This window comes from Orcinus orca, chromosome 1 (genome assembly GCF_937001465.1).
Source record: "Orcinus orca chromosome 1, mOrcOrc1.1, whole genome shotgun sequence".
In the NCBI taxonomy this organism is placed as follows: Eukaryota; Metazoa; Chordata; class Mammalia; order Artiodactyla; family Delphinidae; genus Orcinus; species Orcinus orca.
The window spans coordinates 186,542,890-186,562,241 of record NC_064559.1 but is presented as its reverse complement, the minus strand read 5'-3'; the positions used below and the strand labels follow the sequence as shown (position 1 = coordinate 186,562,241).

The following is a 19,352-nucleotide window of genomic DNA, read 5'->3' as shown; positions in this document are numbered from 1 at the left end:
CTTGATGCACACCTGGCAATGTGCCTGACACTCAGTAAGGGCTCAGCAGACGCTCCCCCCTGCCCCCCCCGCCTTCCCTGCGCTGACACAGGGTAGATGTACACCAGTACCTGGGTCACTGAGCAAATCATTAAGTAACTTAAGCCCAGCCAGAGAAGGACACAGAGAGATGAAGCAGAGGCTGTGTGGATTAGATTACGTGACCCAGGGCAGACCCTTCCCCTCTGTGTGCCTGCTTCCCCAACCAGGGTTAGGGGTGGTCCCTGGCTGACCAGGGGCCTGATAAGTGGCAGAGAGGATGCTCTATCCCGGCTATGGGACCCCATACCTCCCTGACCAGGGTGGAGTTTGGGGAAGCCTTGACTTGGCATTGAACTGAAGGGGAGGAGAGGACAGCTCCCCCAGAACTGTCTGAGGAACAGTCGGGTACAGTGGGCAGAATCCTGGGCCAGGGCAGGAATGAAGCAGAGTGGCCTGTTTCAATCCCATTTTACAGATGAGGAAAACGGAGGCTCAGAGAGCCGATGCCCAACACTGCAGCACAGCGCTCCCTCCTGTTTCCCCATCCATGTGGCCAGGAGCAAGTGCTTCCCTCCTGGTGCCCTACCTTCTTTCTCTGTGAAATGGGGGTGAAGATTTTCCCTGCTTCCTGGGGCCCTGGTGAGAATGCTGCTGGATACTGAGGGCTTTGTACACTGTCAGCAGTGCTAGATAACTGTGTGGGACTGTCTTTAAAATAATTCTGATTATTTATTTCTTCATTTATTCATTCTGTCACACAACTCATGTTGTTGATCACCTTCTGGGCCTGGGTGCCGGGGATGCCAAGCTGGACGAGACAGATGTATCCAATTCCCAGGCCTCTCTGAGGCAGCTCCCCAGCTCGTCTTCCCCTCAGCCCTGGAGCCTCCTCACCCTGGCATTAGAGCTCAGACCCCTTCACGTTTTCCCCAGTGGACAACAGCAAGGGAGGGACAGGTCTGAGGCTGCTGGGTGGATGGGCAGTGGGTGCTGTGCCATCCTAAGACAGGACGTATTCACAATCCTACAGTCAGCATGCTTTGTCGTTCCCCCTGAACAGCTAAGGGACTGGTGAGCTGGACTTTGGAGTCAGGCAGATGAGAATGGGAATCTCAGCTCTCTGCTTACTTGCTGTGTGACCTTGACCAAGTCACTCCACCTCTCTGAACTGCAGTTTCCTTAGTAGTAAAAAGGGGATGATAAGAGTACCTGCCTCTTGGTGTCAGTATGCCTGGCACAAGGTGGGTACTTAGTAAATGGCAGCCTTCTCACTATTTTTATTGTGTTGAGGTCCTTCTTTGAAAGGAGAAGTTCCAGGGATCTGGAGCAGTCAGGGAGAACTCCAGGCAGGAAGTGCTTCTGGTATTGGGTTGTGAAGGATGGGCAGGGTTGGACGGGTGGAGAGAAGGGCAGCTTGGTCTCTGTGGGTGGCGGGAGAAGGAGGGCTTTTAGAGCTGCCCCAGCCACCCAGAGGAGGATACTCTTGAGTGTTCTGATTAGGTTGTATCCTTATTGAGGGCTTTTTCCTGAAACCCTCTGCCTGCGATTCCAGTAGGGGCTTCTCCCACTTGTAGGGCCAGGAAAAAAGGTTAAAGGCACTTCATTTCAGCCTTGCCTATCATAAGAAACAGTTGCATTTAAGCAACCAATACCAGTAGGTATTTAGTTATAGTAATTTCTGTAAGAGAGAGATAAATAAGAGAAATCTGATAGGGAGCAAGACTTAATGGAATGCCTCTGTCCAGCATGGTCCCTATAAGTCACTTCTTGACTTACTCTAGGGTCACAGGAAGACTTGAACCCTATGGAAGACAAAGATAGCTTTGAAGGCCCACCCTTCATACTGCCCTGGTTGAAAAGCCCTTTTAACTGCACAGGAACTTGCCAGAGGTGAGGGCCACCAGATGGATTTTCACATACTTCTACTGAAGAGCCCCAAACTGCCCTAGCCTCAGGCCTCCTCAACGCCCTCCTTAAGCACAGTGTTCCGACACATCCTTGTAGGGAAAATGTTTGTTTCTGGCCATGCTTGTTTCTTGAGGATAACTTTCCAGAGGTACGGTTTCTTTGGTCAAAAGGCAATACTGTAATCATCTGGGTTCCCGTAAATCATCCTGCCAAATTGCCCTTCAGAAAGGCTGTATCTGATGACCCAAGTTGCCCCCTGTGTTTTAATGGGGCCAGGGGTCAGAGGGCAGGGATCAGGGAGGGGCAGTTGCCTCTGCTCTGTGGCGATTTACAAAGTTGCCCTAGGACCTCTCAGTTTGTCTCTGGACAGCAGGTTTCTGTGTGGAATCCATAGGGTTGGCTCTGCAGCCCAGGGCCCTTGGGCGGGGGAATAGGGATTGGTTTGCGGGCATCACGGTGATGGGAGCTGGGTGGGATGGGGGGGGCGGGGGGGAGGAGCTGGGAGTACTCTGTTTTGGATATGACCTTTGCTCTCTGGGGCCCACCGTGGGACACCTGAATTCCAGACTTTTCAGCCTGGAGATGTGGTTCTCTGGGCCTGGTAGGAGGCCTGCTCCGCTGCGAGGTGAGGGTCCCACGGGGGCAGGGATCCCAGACACTGGCCCAGATTGAGTGGGTGTAGCTGATGGGGGCTCGCCCCTGGCCGGTGGGGAGGGCCCTCTTCCCTGTGACAGTCGCTCTCTCCCCGCAGGATGGCCGAGCCTCGATTTAACAACCCCTACTTCTGGCCCCCTCCTCCAACCATGCCCAGCCAGGTAAGACGGAGCGTCGCCCCTCCCGCCACCCTCCCCGTCTCGGAGCTGCTTTGATTTGCCCCGGGCTTTGGCTGCGGGGTGAGGGGTTCGCGGGTGGCCCGGCGGCCCAAGCCCCTTCAGTACCTCTCCTCTCCCGCCCGCAGCTGGACAACCTGGTCCTGATTAACAAGATCAAGGAGCAGCTGATGGCGGAGAAGATCCGGCCGCCTCACCTGCCGCCCACGTCGGCCTCGTCGCAGCAGCCGCTCCTCGTGCCGCCGGCGCCGGCCGACAGCAGCCAGGCCGTCATGTCGCTGCCCAAGCTGCAGCAGGTGCCGGGGCTGCACCCGCAGGCCGTGCCGCAGCCTGACGTGGCGCTGCACGCGCGGCCGGCCACCAGCACGGTCACAGGTACCGCGGGGCCGGGGCCGGGGTACTGGTGAGGGCTGGGCGGAGACTACCTGGGAGGGGCGTGGCCAGGATACCCTGCGGCTGGGCGGGGCGGGGCGGGCCGGCAGGGCCTGGGGCGGGGGTGGAGCTTCCAGACTTCCTTCCGTCCTGTACCCTGACGTAGCGCCCAGCTAAGCCACCTGGATGGGACGAGGTTGGGTCACTGCCCGTCGGGGGATCACCAAGGAAGCCAAATCCACGTAGCTATTTCAGGAATCCAGGAGAGCCCTAACCAGACTTGGGGGGTGAGGGGTGAGGGAAGACTTCGTTGGAGGAGTCCCTATGCAAGGAAGGGTTGGTGGTTGACTAGGGACATGGAGCAGGAGGAGGAAATAACATGTGCAGAGCGAGTAGAAAGCAAGAGTAGGACAGTCCGGGTAGGGAAGATCAAAAGATGATGATAGCAGTCATAATACGGCAGTTAACTCCAGGTGAGCACCTGTATATGTTCACCAGTATTCATGTTATTACTCCCAGCCGTTCTGTGAGGTGGCTACTGTTAGGTTGACTTAAAGAAACAGTTGCATGTGGTTCACCCTAACGTTTCCATTGAACAGATGAGCAAACTGAGGCCCAGTTTCACAGCCAGTAAGAGGCAGAGGCAGGCAGTGTGGTTCCAGAGCCCATGTGTGAACCCTTTTGCTCTACTGGTTCTGCTGAGGCTGGAAAAGAAGCAGGCACCAGACTGGGAAGGGCCCTGGGGGCCACTTGTGCAGCTTGGATTTCACCCTCGGGCAGTGGGAGCGTGGAAGGTTTTTAAGTAGGCAAGGGAAATGCTCAGATTTGGGTGAGAAAGCTGGGGCTGGCTATAAGGTGGAGACTGGCTCGGTGGCAGGGAGAGCTGCAGGAGAGGGTGGTGGCCTGGACAAGGCAGCCGCAGAGGGATGGAGAGAAGGGGACAGATGTGAGGTATGTTGAGGAGGGAGAGTGGACAGGGCTTGGTGCTGGGCTGGGTGTAGGGGTGAAGAGTGGGAGGGGGCAAGGGAGACTCCCAGTCACTGCCAGTGAGATGGAGTCATAGGAGGGGGAGCGGGGTGGGGGAAAGATGTGAGCCCAGTCTTGGATAGATTGAGGCTGGGGGCTGGGGGGACATGTGTCACGAGGCTGGGCTGCCTGGTGCCCACCTCAGAGCCTGGTGGACAGGCTTTCTCCAGTGGCAACTGTATCTGGGCTGTTATTCCTCCTCTGGCTGGCCCCACCGCCAGCCAGATGCCTGTGCCTCTCTCCCCCTCTCCCTCCTGCCTCTCGGAGATGCCCAAGAGCCATGGGGCCCCGTGAGCCTTCCCCCAGGCCGCAGCCACCCTCTGCACATTCCCTCCTTATTATGACGTTATTAAATTTATTTTTTCATTATAAAAGTAATATTAAAAAAGTAATATAAGCATATTAAGGGAAATTTGGAAAAAAGAGAAACTAAGAAAAAAGAAAATCACTCATAATCCCCAGCTCATAACCCAGCAGCTTAGAGAGCCTTTTAGTCCATTTCCTTCCTTTTCCATCTTTTTTGTTTTGTTTTTTAATATTTGGGCGTGTTCTGATGAGCTTGTGGTAGGGCTGTACCCATGACTTGAACTCTCTTTTCCTACTCACCATTCTATCGTAAACATATTTAGTGCATTTTTTATTATAAAGGTAACTCGTAGTCATCATAGAAAATTTAGAAATTGCAGACAAGCTAAAAGGAGAAAAAAAAATTAACCCTCGTCCTACTGTTGTTAGCATTTTCATATGTTTTCTCTATAATTTATTTTATTTTATCCTTTAATCACAGATGTAAAAAATGGATGAATTCACCAGATAAAAAATTCAAATAATATGGAAGCAGATAAAGTATGAATATCTCCTTTTACCAACAAATTCTTCTCCCTCCCCACAGGGAACCACAATTTATACACAGTTTACTTTGGTGTGTCTCTTCTCTGATCTATTCCTGTGCTTTCACACACAGCTACATTACCTGTATATACATGTGTAGTTTGGATGCGTGCTTTTTTAAATAGGTGGGTTCATACTGTGTGTGTGGTTGATTACTTTTTCACCTGGCAGCATGTTTTGGCATTCTCTCTACGTCACTGCACATCTATCTTGTTTTCATGGCTTCCCTGTTCTCCGTATTGAGGATGGACCACATCTCTTTACATAGCCCCTGCTGAGAATAGCAGGTTGTGTCCAGTTTTGTCTGATCACAGTTTTGTATGGAAGGTCCAAGTACGCAGATCTGTGTGCTCATGTGCAAATAAATATCTATGGGTGATTTCTAGAATTAGAATTGCTTCGTCAAAAGTTTTGTACCTTTGAAATTTTAATAAACTCTTGCCAAACCACCCTCCATTAAGGTGGATAAACGTACACTCCCAGCATGTATGACACACACACTGTTGCCAACTCTGGATATTATCTTTTTCAATGCACAAATTTTGGGTTTCTTTTTTTTAAAAAGCATAGTCTTAATCATGTGATAGATATCATTTTCATCTTTTTGTGTACTTTACCTGATGCTGTGAATGTTTCTAGTCCCCTCGTTTTTAAAAGAATAACTTTTATTACAGAAATTTAAAAAAAAGGAAAAAGTTCGTTGTCAAAGAATTAGAAAGTACAGTTAAGCCAAAAAAATTGTTTTAAAATTACTCCTAATTCTACCATCCATATCACATGTTGGTGCATCTCCATCTCCTACTTAACTTTTTCTGTGGCTTAAGATTTTCCTTTTTTTACAAACATAATCTCCTTTTTAATGGGCAGTTAATGTTCAGTAGAGGAGATTGATCACAATTTATTAAGCCCTTCCCTAATATTGCATACTTCAGTTGTCTCTAATTTTCGCTATTATAAATAACACAGTAGTGGACATCTTTGCGCCTCAGTTTTGTTTTTGTTTTTTTTGGGGGGGATGATTTCCAAAGTGCCCCCGTTACAGATAATAGGACTCAGTTTAGTCCTTAGGTATCTAAGGAATCTTACACATACACAGTTCTCATTTGTACCCCTGAGTAATAATTTACAAAGGGAAAGGGAGGCTCAGAAAGGCTGGTGACCTGCCAGAGTCACACAGCTGGGTGGTGGGGACTGAGCCGGCCTCTGCAGCTGCCCCCACCCCCGTGTCTTCGCAGGTCTGGGGCTCTCCTCCCGGACCCCGGCTGTGAGCACATCTGAGTCGAGTGCGGGCACGGGTACCAGCACCCCATCCACACCCACCACCACCAGCCAGAGCCGCCTCATCGCCTCGTCCCCCACCCTCATCTCAGGGATCACCAGCCCCCCCCTCCTGGACTCCATCAAGACAATCCAGGGCCACGGCCTGCTTGGCCCCCCCAAGTCCGAGCGCGGCCGAAAAAAGATCAAAGCGGAGAATCCAGGGGGGCCGCCTGTCCTCGTAGTCCCCTACCCCATCCTGGCCTCGGGCGAGACTGCCAAGGAGGGCAAGACGTACAGGTGGGGGTCTCGGTGGGAGGGCATCCAGGTTCGCTTGGGTTAGAGGCCAGTGCCTCAGGCCGCAGCAGGGGCCCATCAGTGGGGCACTGCAAAGAGGGGCCCCAGAGGCGGAGGGTGAGGGCTACGGTCCAGAGGGGCGGGGTCTCCTGGCTCACCCCGCCCACAACCCTTCAGAGGTGGTCTCTGTCTGGGGCCGCCCTCACCACAGCCTGGGATGTCGAGAGCGTCTGTTTCCTACACTCTTCAAGCAGTGTTCTGAACGCTCAACGTTTAGAATCATCTGGAGAGCTTTCCAAAAATGCCAGTGCTGGGGCGCACCCCCAGAAGTTCCGATTTAACTTGCTGGGGGGAGACATGCGGAGGCCCCCAGGTCAGGCTTTCTTGAAAGCTCCCCAGAAGATTCTAAAGTACAGCCAGGGTGGAGAACCTCTCACCAGGAGTGCTGGAGCCCCTCCCCCAGAACCATAAGTCACTAGCCTCTCTTCCTTGTGAGGTGTAAGCCTGCTCCCCAGCCTGCTGTAAATCTGTCTCCAGGGGGAGGACCTTTGGCCTCCAGATTGGAGGGTGCCCAGGCTGGGGGCCTGCCTGTGCCCCCTGGACCCTCCCAGGAGAGCTCTGTCCCTGGTGCAAGGTCTCTCTGACGTAGAAGGTCTCCCTTGAGATGTCCAGGCACGGGGCTGGGGGTGGGGGCGGGAATCTTCCCGGTATGAACCTGCCTCTTGCCCACAGGTGTAAGGTATGCCCGCTGACCTTTTTCACCAAGTCTGAGATGCAGATCCACTCCAAGTCGCACACAGAGGCCAAGCCCCACAAGTGCCCGCACTGCTCCAAATCCTTTGCCAACGCCTCCTACCTGGCCCAGCACCTGCGCATCCACCTGGGCGTCAAGCCCTACCACTGCTCCTACTGTGATAAGTCCTTCCGACAGCTCTCCCACCTCCAACAGCATACCAGGTGAGTGGCCAGCCTCGTGCTGCCCCGATGCAGCCAGTTTTAGCTCAGCACCTGCACCTGGTGCATGGACCTGGTGCAAGGAGGGACAAGGACCTTCTCTAGGTGTCCGTTGCCCTCAGGGTCAAGACCAAACTGTTTTGCTTGTCATTCGAGGCCTTTTATGATATGGCCTTTGTGGACATCACTTCCCACTGTTGCTCACCTGTAAGGTCTTTGCACGTGCTGTGTCCTTTACCTGAAACACCCTCCCCCTCCTTTATCCTGTTTTTCTGGCCCTCTCCTATCTATCTCTCAGTAAAGCTTCCTCCAGGAAGTCCTCCCTGGCCCCCCTGAGCTGGTTCCACAGGCCCTGGGCTTCCCCATCCCAGCAGGGGTAGACTGTCTTCTACTTGCCTGGTTATTTGCCCACCACCCCCAATATATTGAGGGTTCTTGAAGGCGAGGGCTTGGTCTCCTCCGTGTCCACATCCCCAGTGGGTGGCACATAATAAACATTGAGGCATATGTTTAATATTTGTGGAATAAATAGAACTGGCTTTTACAGGGCATATGATTCATCCATTTAACAAGTATGTACAAGAGGTGAATTGTAAATATGTATGCCAGACGCGCCCGTAGGTGCCGGGGATACAGCACTGAACAAAACAGACACAGATTCCTGCCCTCTTAGGGTGTACAGTCTAGTCGAAAGCATGAACGGGGGATTCAGAGATAGACATGCTTTAAGGAAAGAGGTTTTTGCACAGTAGTACAGACATCGGAAAGACTGGCTCGCCAAATAAAAATACCATAGGTATTTAAATAAAGTAAAGGTTATCAAATTACAGTTCATCTCTTCAGAGGGGAAGAAACACAGCAGTTTTCTCACATGATGGTTCTCATATCTATAAGCACAGCTGTGTGTCTGCCAGTATCAGCACTGGCAGGGATAAAATTGTTTTTGCTGTGGAGTCTGTAACTCACAGAAAGCGCTCAAGGTTTTCTTTATATTGGGCACTAAGGCTAGACACAGGGACCTTAGGTTTTGTTTTGTGGTGTTGTTATTTATTCATTTCTCTCCATTGTCTTTGTTTGCTTTATCCCAGGGGGCAAGATGTTTTGTCTGTTTCTCTGACTCTGGGGCATGATCAGTAGGTTTGATAGTAAGGAACAAATGACAGGATAGCGGGCAGGGTGGCATCAGTCTGCTTTTCTCGTCCCCATGCCTCCTGAGGCGTGGATTTGACCACGTAGATTTGTTTCAGAAATTTTCTGATCTTGTCATGAATGTATTTTTTGACGTTTGGCTAGTTTTATGGACATAGGTGTGTGTAATGAGGTGTTGCTCAATAAACAGTGTCCTCCTGGTTGTATGGTTACTAAAATTAGAGCATGCGACCCCAGGGTTTGAGAGTTAACTCCTGTCAGGAGATTTTGTAAAGCCCCCAGGTCATAATTTTAATCTGTGTATGTGTGAAAAAAAATTTTCTTATCATATTATCTAATCTAAGATCTATCTAAGTTACTATCTAAGATCCATCCAATTCACCTCTTGTCAGGTTGTGCCTGTACAACCTGTAACGGGAAGGGTACCGTCTTTTTGGAGAATCCCAAGTTTGTCAGTGTTTCTGGGCTAGCGGGAATGACTTTTCCCATAACCTTAAAGGTAAGGATTCCACAAGCCATGGAGTAGATTCAGTTCAGTTTCCTGGAAGCCTGGGGAAGGCTACATTCCCACTTACAAAGTACAGGCCTTGTTTCTTACTATCAGGCTTGTCATGCCTAATTAAATCAAATTTGTCATTAAATGTGACATTTCTGGCATGGTCATGGTTACAAATTTGATTTACCCAATTATATCCTGTTAGGAAGGAGGACAGATTCTTAGTGAACCTATTTACAGAAACTAATGGTCATAAAAAGGAAAAGGTCTCAGTAAAGGCACTTTGAATATTTTTTAGCAATTGTTCTGAGTAGTTTTGTAGACAAGACCAATAGTGTTTTTTCAATAGGACCATTATTTTAAAATTTCCTTGATAATTCATTAGTTTATATCTATGTTAAATCTGTATAGTCCTCCTGCCGTGCCCGCCCCCCCCAAATTCTAAAGGGTTAGCTGGAGCAAGACACCATTTAAGGAATATCCTATTCCAGTTTGTTCAAATATAGCCTCCTAAATTGAAGATTAGGGATAGATCAAAGAAAAAAAAAAAAGGAGGTTTTCTCACATGCCCGTTAGAAAATAGAACATTAACCACAATTAAATCACTTTCATGCAGTCCTACGTCATAATTCCTGTTCCCCAGTCTTGGGGAAGTTAGTCCGCTCTGCAAAGTTGTCTGCTTCTGGACTAAAGACTTGGTTCCTGCTTTGGCCTTGCGCAGTGTCTGGTCATGGTGATGGGTCATCTTGGAAGCTTGTGCCCCATGTCTCTTCCCAAAGTGTAAAGAGCCAGGTGCACTGGTACAGTCCTCTACTGAGGCCGTCAGCTCTTGATGTTTCTTTCAGAAGACTCAATCTCTGACCTGAAGCACAGGCCTTGAGGCAAGTGTGAGGGAGGGAACCAGACCTGTTGAGAAGACTAAATGACTCTGGGCCATTTATTATATAACCAACAGTATCAGAATGGAGACTAGAGGCCTCTATTAAGGTAGAATGTATGATCAGTTGTTCAGATTCAGAGCATATTATAGGCAGCAGGGGTGTTGACACATTGTGACGGTCTTTTAATTGATCTCATAAAGCATGTGTTATGATTGGCACTAAAAAGCATAGTTAAATCTAGAAAAAAAATCTTTTTAAAGACATTTCTCTGTGGATATTAATGGTACTAGTCTCTGTACATGAAAACAAGTTAGGTTTTTTCCATCCATCTTAAAAAGTACACATATATATATTATATGCAATTATATATTATATATGATATTACTCTATATTATATTTATGTGAATTATATGTAATTACATATATACACACACATAAAATTAACTCAGGGAGATTGAGCTTCTTTTCTTTTGATCCGCCAGCTTTCTTCTGCTACACGCTTCATAGGCCGGCTCTCATTCTAGTGTTTGGCTAATTCAGATGTGGAGAATACAAAACATGCCCTCACTGGGAGCTTTTATAAAGTGGGGGAGCAAATCTTTGGTGTTGCCCAGTGGCCAGCTGGAAGCTCCAAGCACATCTCGGTGTAAAAGTTACCTTGCTATTTTATTATTCTGAAGGTGGGGCCTGGGTTTGAGAAAGGCTATAGCACAAAGTTGGTAGAGTAGGCAGAACAGGAGCGTCAGTCTGGTAGGAAATAAACACAGTAGCAAGTAATAATAAGTAAGAATCCCAGCGTTTTCAGAAGTAGACATTTGTTTGAAAATATTATTTAAGACCATGACCAAAGAATCAAGAAAAAATTAACAGGCCCTTGAGGGGAGAGTGTTTTTAAATTTATTTATTTAATTTATGTATTATTTTTGGCTGTGTTGGATCTTCGTTGCTGTGCGTGGGCTTTCTCTAGTTGCAGCAAGTGGGGCTTCTCTTGTTGTGGAGCACGGGGTCTAGGCATGCAGGCTTCAGTAGTTGTGGTACGCGTGCTCAGTAGTTGTGGCGCACAGGCTTAGTTGCTGCAAGGCACGTGGGATCTTTCCGGGCTAGGGCGTGAACCCGTGTCCCCTGCATTGGCAGGCGGATTCCTAACCACTGCGCCACCAGGGAAGCCCAAGGGGAGAGTGTTTTGTCAGAATGTTCCTTGTTCAGGGATTGCTCTCTGTTCCTGAGGGCACCATTTTTTTCTCCCTCTATTTTTTTCTTTTGAGTGATTTGAGTTCATAGCGGTTGGAAACCAAACAAGCAACATAAGAGGGTCCTCTCAACATTTAGAGACAAATTATTAGTCATTTTGCAGTGGCGTATATAATTAAACCAGCGTGTCCTAACCCAGTGACAAAGAAGCTGGTGTCCCTAGTGCCCGCAAGTCCCAGAATCCTTAAGACAAACAAACCAAAAGAAGCCAAACATAAAGAAGCAACCAGATTCCAGGTTGCTTTTCTCCCATTCCACAGAGACTCCCGTTCTTTGCCCCTTGATAGAGAACCAGACAGGGCATATAATCAAATCCATCTTCTCAACGTTCTGCCAATAATAAAGGGGGTAAAAGAAGGTCATGTCAAAACAGAACCAGCCCCGGTCAAGTAATAAAAATAGAGCTAGAAGCAGGTTGAGCAGGATCCCGCCTGGGAGTTGAGACAGATGTGCCTGGGAGCACGTGACGGTTCATGTAGTTGAACGGCGCTGGCAGTTCTGGAGCATCTTGGTGGGACCTCTGTCTGTGAACGGAAGGCAACAAGACAAGAAAAGCAGGTGACTTGCAAAGTGCTTGCAGAAATCCAGACTTCAGAAGGATCGGCCCTGTAAATTATAAATACATGTATTTAAGGGGAAAAGTAACAGGAATTTGTAGTGAGTCTGTTCACGGTAGAGATACAGCAGTAGTCTCGTGCAGTTAGCATCTGGATAAGATCACACATCTGTAGATATCACGAGGCCGAAGTCAGGGGATAACCCTGTTTTATGAAGGAGTTAGTAAGGTATAAGAAAGGGCTCAACGTTTTACCTGTTTGGGGAACGTATGTTAGACAAAGTGACCCTGGATTTGTTTGCTTATTCAGTGGTTTTTGCCTGTGTTTTCCTTCTCCTGGCTGTGCGATGTTGTGTACATGTTTGGTGATAATTGTGACAGGGGTAGGTTTTCTCAAGTGTGATGATAGGGATGGTGATAACATCCTAGCAACAACTGTTCCTTGTCAGAGAGCTCCTAAGTGCCCAGCCCTGCATAAGATATTTACATGTGAGGTGTCCATAAAGTCCTTACAAATCTGAAATAACAAATCTGAAAAGTGCCACGGAGAGACAGCCACCTTGAGGAAGGTCCACTGTCACTGTATCGTTTTAGTTACAAAGCACAGCGGGACTGAAGCCATTCAATATAACGTGCCGCTTATTACCTGGAAAATAAAGGATAAATGATAACTAATGAATCCTCGATAATTTTATTTAAACATTGAATAAATTCCCCCTTTGTGTTTTTCATAAATTGTTTGTCTTAAAGAGACATGAGTGTATTAAAAACTAACACTGGGGGGACTTCTCTGGCGGTCCAGTGGTTAGGACTCCGCGCTTTCACTACTGAGGGTGCGGGTTCGATCTCTGGTCGGGAAATTAAGATCCCGCGAGCCGTGCGTTGCGGCCAAAAAAAACCAAACCAAAACAAAACTAACACTGTGAAACTGTCTTAGGAACGCCCTTTCAGTAAGTTACAGTCCTTACAGTCCTTATTATTATCCCCGTTTTAGAGGTGAGGAAACCGGGGCTCGGGAGGCACAGTTGCTTGGCCAAGGCCACACCACTAAGAGGAGGCAGAAGCGAGATGTGAGCCAGAGCACCGAGGAGCAGCCCCGCCTTGGAGGAGGGAGGGGGCTGGGGATGTTGGCTGCAGAAGAAACTCAGGTGGGAGCGAGGTCCAGGCAGGAGAGCAGGGCTAGTCTCCGGGGCCCCGGGGTGGGGCTGGGACAGTGGGGGTGAAGGAGCAGCCCAGGAGCCCCGATTTCAGCTCAGCTTCCCTGCGCCTGGAATTGGTGGGGAGCTCCCCATCACTACAGATGTGGGAGTCAGGCCTGGGTGCCCGCCTAGTGGGGAGATGCCCTGCAAAGAGAGGACTCTGATGGGATTAAGGGCTTGGCCTTGACTTGAAATTCAGGGGTGAAGAGCTCAGGGGCCAGTTATCAGGGGGAAACTTTGCTCCCTGAAGCCCTTCTGAGGCCCAGTGCTGGCTGCCATGCATGACAGATCAGTGGTCAGAGGCTGGCTCTGGGCCAAAGGAACTCCCACCATGCACCGGGGAGGCTGGTGGATGTGAAAACTTCCGTGAAAGGGGGAGGTATGTAATGGAGGTTGGGGAGGATAATCGGAGTCAAGGATTGAAGGGTCCATCGTCCTCTCTCATGAGAGACGGGAATGGTGTTCCCAGCAGGAGGAACGGCACGAGCAAAGGCTCAGAGACTTGCTGGGGGGTGTGGATTTGGATTCTGTCCTGGAGAAGGGGGAGACAGTAGGGGAGACCATGACAAGGTCAGGTCCCTGCGCTGCTGCTGTGGTGGAGGGGAGAGGCTGAGGCCGGGAGTCCAAGAAGGAGGCTGGACAGCTGTGGCACTTGGGGAGGAGGCCAGAGGAGCAAGGTCCTGAGGTAGGGCCTGATGTCCCTGTAGAACCATCCATCGGTCAGTCAACAAACACTTGTGAAATACCCTTGAGGAATGGGCGTTGTTGATTATGTGGAACATATTACTATTGTCAGTAACTGACTTCAGGAGGAAAGAACTCACCTTCCTATGTACCAAGTCCTCTCTACTGAGCCTGTGCCAGGCCCTGGGATGATGGTGGTGAACGAGACCAAGGGCATCTTGCTCTCAAGGAGGGAGGCAGCTTAGAAAACAGTGACTAGACATTGACAAAATACGTGCCTACACATAGACTTCTGCTCAGGGGTGGGCTGCAGGGTCCAGGTCTAGTCTGGAGGGTCAGGAAAGGCTGCCACGATCAAGGGGCTTTTATACTGAGAACAGGAGTCTGGGTTTTAGCTAGGCATTAGCTGGGGGAAGAGTGTGCCTGGGAGAGGATCAGCCTGGATACCAGACGGAAGGTAGGAAGGGACTTGGAATGCTGGGGCGGGGGGCGTGATGGGAGGTGGTGGGCCTGGAGCCTTGGGGCAGGGAAGAGGCATGACTTGGGCAGCAGTGGGAGGCGAGGGTTCTGGGGTGGGTGTTGTGGAATTTAAAACAAAATCAGCACATGTCCTGGGGTCCCTCGGTCCCCTCTGCCACCGAGTTCCACAGCCCTGGAGGGGAATGAGGATGGGATGAAATGGAGGGATTCTGGCGGCAGGCGGAGCCGGTCCAGATGACCCTTCAGGTCCTTCTGTTGTAGAGATGGGGTGCAGTAGCCTGGGATGATGTCCCCAAACACGTGACACCCCCAAATGTGCAGGTAGAATAGGGGTCCTCAGAACTGGGCCAGCCCATTTCCACCTGGCCTGTCTCCGTGCAGCCTGAGATGAGCCGTCTCTGCCTTTGGGGTTCACCGTCTAGTAGAGGAGACAGAGGAGGGGCGGCCTCGCTGCTGAGGATGCAGCCAGGGCACAGGGGTGGCGGGCAGAAGCATCAATCAGCCGTGGCTGCCAGATGAGAAATGGTCCTCTGACCAGGACGCAGGGTGCAGGAGCAGGGAGGTGAGGCCGAACCACACGTGAAGGGCTTCGATGGCACACTAGGGAATTCAGACTGTCACTGTTCATAGTGGGCAGTCAAGGTCGTGGGCTTACTGACGGCAGGGAGTGTTCTTTATTCCAGCCTGGCCAGCACGGGGCCTGCCCTGGGGGACCTTAGTTTGTCTGACGAGTCTGTTGATGGGCGGAGCAAACTCAGGGCGGGCTGTGGCTTTAGGGAAGGAGCCAGACCGGGTGGTCAGAGCTGGATTCTCCCTCCACCTAATGCTGATCGGCAGCTTAGGCAAAAGAGGTTCAGGTCCAGTCTGCATTTCATTACCTACCTGCTTGGCACAGGGTTTGCCAGAGCAGGTGACTGAAGACAAGCCTAGGAGAGCAGGGAGGGCCTCCCGTCCCGGTATGTGCGCCTCGCTCCCCAGCCCCGTTTCCACACCCCATCCCGGTCCTCCTCCATCCTCACCTGGCTGCTGGACCAGCACAAGCCGCAACAGCCAGCAGAAAGCCCGGCCATCAGCCTGCGAGTCACTGCTCCCAAGTCTCCTCAGTGAGGACCCCGACCACCCTATTTAACATTGTACCCTCCCCATGCTCTCACGACCCCCCTCACCTGCTCTGCTTCTTCTCACAGCACTTATTACCTTCTACACGCACTTTACTTACTTATTTCATGCTCATTGTTTCCACAAGGCAGTGGGTTTTTTCTGTTTTGTTCACAGATATGTTCCAAGCACCCAGGGTGGTGCCTGGCACACGGGTGCCTGAAATAACAATTGTTAAATGAATGAATAATAGTAATACTGGCAAGTGGTGATGGAGCCCTGACTCTGTGCCAGTACTTGGCTAAGCCCCTTCCACATATTATACAATGGAATCTTCACAAAGCCCAGTGAAGTAGGGACTGTATTTTTATACCCATTTTGCAGATGAGGAAACCGAGGCTCAGTGATTTGACCAAGGCCACCCAGCTAGTAAATGGTAGAGCCAGTGTGAGGACAAAAAGGGGCTCACAGGAAGGACACAGAGGCTGACTTTCAGGGCCACCCTGTCCTGCATTCTCTCAGTAGCTGGGGTGACCAGGTAGCCATGTGGGGAAGAGGCAGGAAATAGAAATGGGGGGCCAATTAGAGGGTGATGTCTCCTGAGAGAAAGAGGCAGGGTGGGCAGCGAAGGTCCTGGCAAAGCTGTGAATCTGCCCTTTTCAGTGGGTGGTCTGCAGGTGGCTTTTTTAGAAGAGGGGCAGAATGCCATCAAAGCAAGACTGCCGTGATTAGCCGGGGGCCTGGGCGGGCTGTCTGAGTGGGTGCTGGTGGAGGGCCGGGTTCAGTGGGGCCCTGTGGGGAGCGTGGAGGCTCTGGTCACAGAATGGCTGTGGGAGGCCAGAGAAGAAAGGACGCGGGTAGCCTTTGAAGACCCAGCTCTTGCCTGGGGCTCACTCTGGGGAGAGTGTGTGGAGCGGGGAGCCTGGGAGGCTTGGGGGCCAGAGGGGTGTGCAGGCTAGCTGAGGGCTTGGGGGCTGGAGCTGGCCTGGGGGACCTGTCAGGGATGCCACCTCACTGGGCTGCCTGTTGCAGAATCCACACAGGCGACAGACCCTACAAGTGCCCACATCCTGGCTGCGAAAAGGCTTTCACTCAGCTCTCCAACCTCCAGGTGAGTGCCGGCCTGCCTCCGCCAGGTGCACAGCCCCTCCTCCCCAGGGGAGCCTAAGGAGGGGGTGGGGCTGGGGGAGTCCAGCCAGCTCCCGACCCCTGCTGTGCTCCCCGCAGTCTCACCAGCGCCAGCACAACAAGGACAAGCCCTACAAGTGTCCCAACTGCTACCGGGCCTACTCGGACTCCGCCTCCCTGCAGATCCACCTCTCGGCCCATGCCATCAAGCATGCCAAGGCCTACTGCTGCAGCATGTGCGGGCGGGCCTACACCTCGGTGAGTGCGGGGCCCCCGGGAGCCTCTCCCTCTCCCCGGCCTCCTCAGACCTGTACTGACACTCCCATTTTCCAGACGAGGAAACTAAGGCCGAGAGAAGGGCAGTGACTTCCCAAGATCACAGTGAGTGGCAGAGCCAGGGCTTCTGCTTTCCACTTCTGTTCTCGGCTGCCTCAGGCCGAGCTCTCCCCAGGTAGTGTTTCGCCTGGCTTCTGGAGACGTGGTTTCTTCCAGGCAGTGTGGGGTGGTGGGCGGGGAGGCGCTGGCAACCTGCTCCCCAGAGCCAGGGAGGGAGAAGGACCTTTCCCCACTGGGGAAGCTGCAACGCCCGTCATGCCCACAAGGGGCACAGTGACCTGGCCCAGAGCCACCGTCATCTCCCAGGAGGCCCACACAGGGCCAGAAAGGTGCCAGTCCTCCATCCCTGGATGGGAATTTTCCTAAACAAGGGCCTTTCACACCCAAGAGAGGGAGTCCAAGTGAGTCACTTTTGTGTGTCCTTCTGGCTATGTGTGTCCAAATATTCCGGTTAACAGACCCCCGCGTGTACCCAGACTGATCACCAAGCCTCAGTTTCCTCATCTGTAAAATGGAAGAGGTAATAGTTCTTAACTTCTAGGGCTGTTGGCTGGCAGAGTCAGCGCCTGACAGACCTTAGCTAACACAATGATTTATTCACCCAGTGTTTGCTGAACCCTTGTGCCAGGCACTTGGGAATCAGGATGAATCAAACAGACATATTCTTTGCCCCCAGGCAGGTTAGAGTCCACTGCTGGAGACAGACATTAAACAAGTAACCACACAAGTGGATATGTAATGACAAATCGTGGTAACTGCTCTAAGCAGCCTTTCTCAACCTCAGCCCGTGTTGACATCTTTGCCGAGGAGGTGCTGTCCTGTGCGTTATAGGATGTTTAGCAACATCCTTGGCCTCTACCCACTAGCAACCCCTCCCTGAAAATGCCTCCAGACTTTGCCAAATGTCCCTGGGCTGGGGAGGGGGGGGGAATTGCCTCTGATTGAGAACCACTGCTGTAAAGGAAAAAAGGGAAACGTATGTTTTGAAAGGCAGCTGCAGGGAGGACAAAATGGAGTTGGGGAAGGGAGATGGGTTGGGATAGGTGTAGGAGGAAGTAACATTTAGAGGAAGCCTTGAAGGTAATTGGCCAGGTGAGGATGAGTGGAGCGGGAAGGACTTCCCGTGCAGGGGAACAGGGAATGCAAACACCCCCGACGTGGAACAGTCGCGGTGTGTTCCAGGAACTGAAGGAAAATTAGGTCACACGAGGCTGTCGGTCCCTGTTAGGGAGCCTGGATGTTTTTCCTGGTGGAGTGGGGACCCATGGGGAGGGGACTGTCCAGGAAGGTAGTTCTGAAAGTTCACTTTGGCTAGAGAGGGGCACATGCATTGCACCTTCCTATATGCGTCCCGTCTTAGAGGAGGGGCCGCCAGCGGTCACAGCCATGGTTCTTAGAGGGGATCTGAACTCTGGGGGGAAGGGGCTGTCACATCTCACCTGGCTTGAGGCCCCACAGAACAAGAATAATTACCTTTTTTAAAAAAAAACATATTAATGGATTGACTTTTAAACTACTTTAATACATAAAAGAAACATGTTCCCATCAGCGTGTTCCCATCAGCCCCCAGAGCCTGGCATCAGTCTATCCTGCCTCATCCATATCCCTGTGTTTTGAAGTAAAACTGACATCACATTGTTCCATCTGAAAATTTTTCACTTTGTGTCTTTAAACATAAAGACTGCTTTTTTGAACTTAGCCACAGTACCTTTATAATACCTTAAAATGATTCACCGTAGTCCTTAATATCGTCAAATACCCAGGTGGCATTCACATTTTCATTTGTCTCATGGATGCCATAATGTATAATTTTATTTACTTATAAATTTTATTTTTTAATCAAGATCCAAATAAAATTCTTACATTGCACTGGGTCAATATATCTTTAAACTATTGGTCCTCCACCCCACCTCAACACCACTGCCTTTTTTTTTCTTTGCAATTTACTCATTGAAGAATAGTTTCCTAGTTTGGATTTTGCTGATTGCTGCCCTTCGCTGTTGTTTGATAGCGCTTTGCCACCACATTTGAGGGCTTCCTCTGCCGGATTCTGAGCAAGCTGAGGTATGAGGCCAAGGAGTGGCAGGTGGGAACCAGAGCACCACCTTAGTGTGAAAGCCTGTGGGCCTGCAGGTGAGCCTTGGGTCACCTCGCCTACCCAGTCTTGGGTGCCTCAGGTCAGACTTAGCAGAGTCTGTGGCAGTGTTCACGGGATGAGGTGAGCATGCCCAGTTTAAGCTTCCCAAAGTCACCAATCAGATCAGGCCCCACTTCTTCCCAAAGGAGGATGGAGCATGGGGGTGCAGAGGCCGGGGCTCCCATCACCACCTAGAACGAAATGTAGAGACTAGGGAAGCAGTGGTCCCCTCAACCCTACTGCATGCTAAGAGCTTTACCCACATCACCACAGCAACCCTTTGAGGTTGTTCCTTCCCCATCCCTGCCTGCAGAGGAGGAAACTGAGGCATGGAGGGATAAGATGACTTGTCCAACATTCCACTGCTGAGAAATGGCAGAGCCAGGGTCAACCGAGGCCTA

The 19,352-nt window shown here is 50.8% G+C and overlaps 1 protein-coding gene across 10 annotated transcripts in view; it reads left to right on the top strand.

Moving 5' to 3' along the window:
• Positions 1-19,352, top strand: part of ZNF362 (zinc finger protein 362) — a 37,401-nt gene that overhangs the window by 15,853 nt on the left and 2,196 nt on the right. For 7 of the 10 annotated variants that reach the window (XM_033422224.2, XM_033422226.2, XM_033422228.2 and 4 more), the window contains 6 exons: positions 2,681-2,744; positions 2,888-3,134; positions 6,284-6,605; positions 7,335-7,559; positions 16,383-16,461; positions 16,578-16,736. In XM_033422224.2, coding sequence (XP_033278115.1) covers positions 2,681-2,744; positions 2,888-3,134; positions 6,284-6,605; positions 7,335-7,559; positions 16,383-16,461; positions 16,578-16,736 — 1,096 coding nt within the window. The other 3 variants (XM_033422231.2, XM_033422229.2, XM_033422230.2) reach the window with 3 other exon arrangements.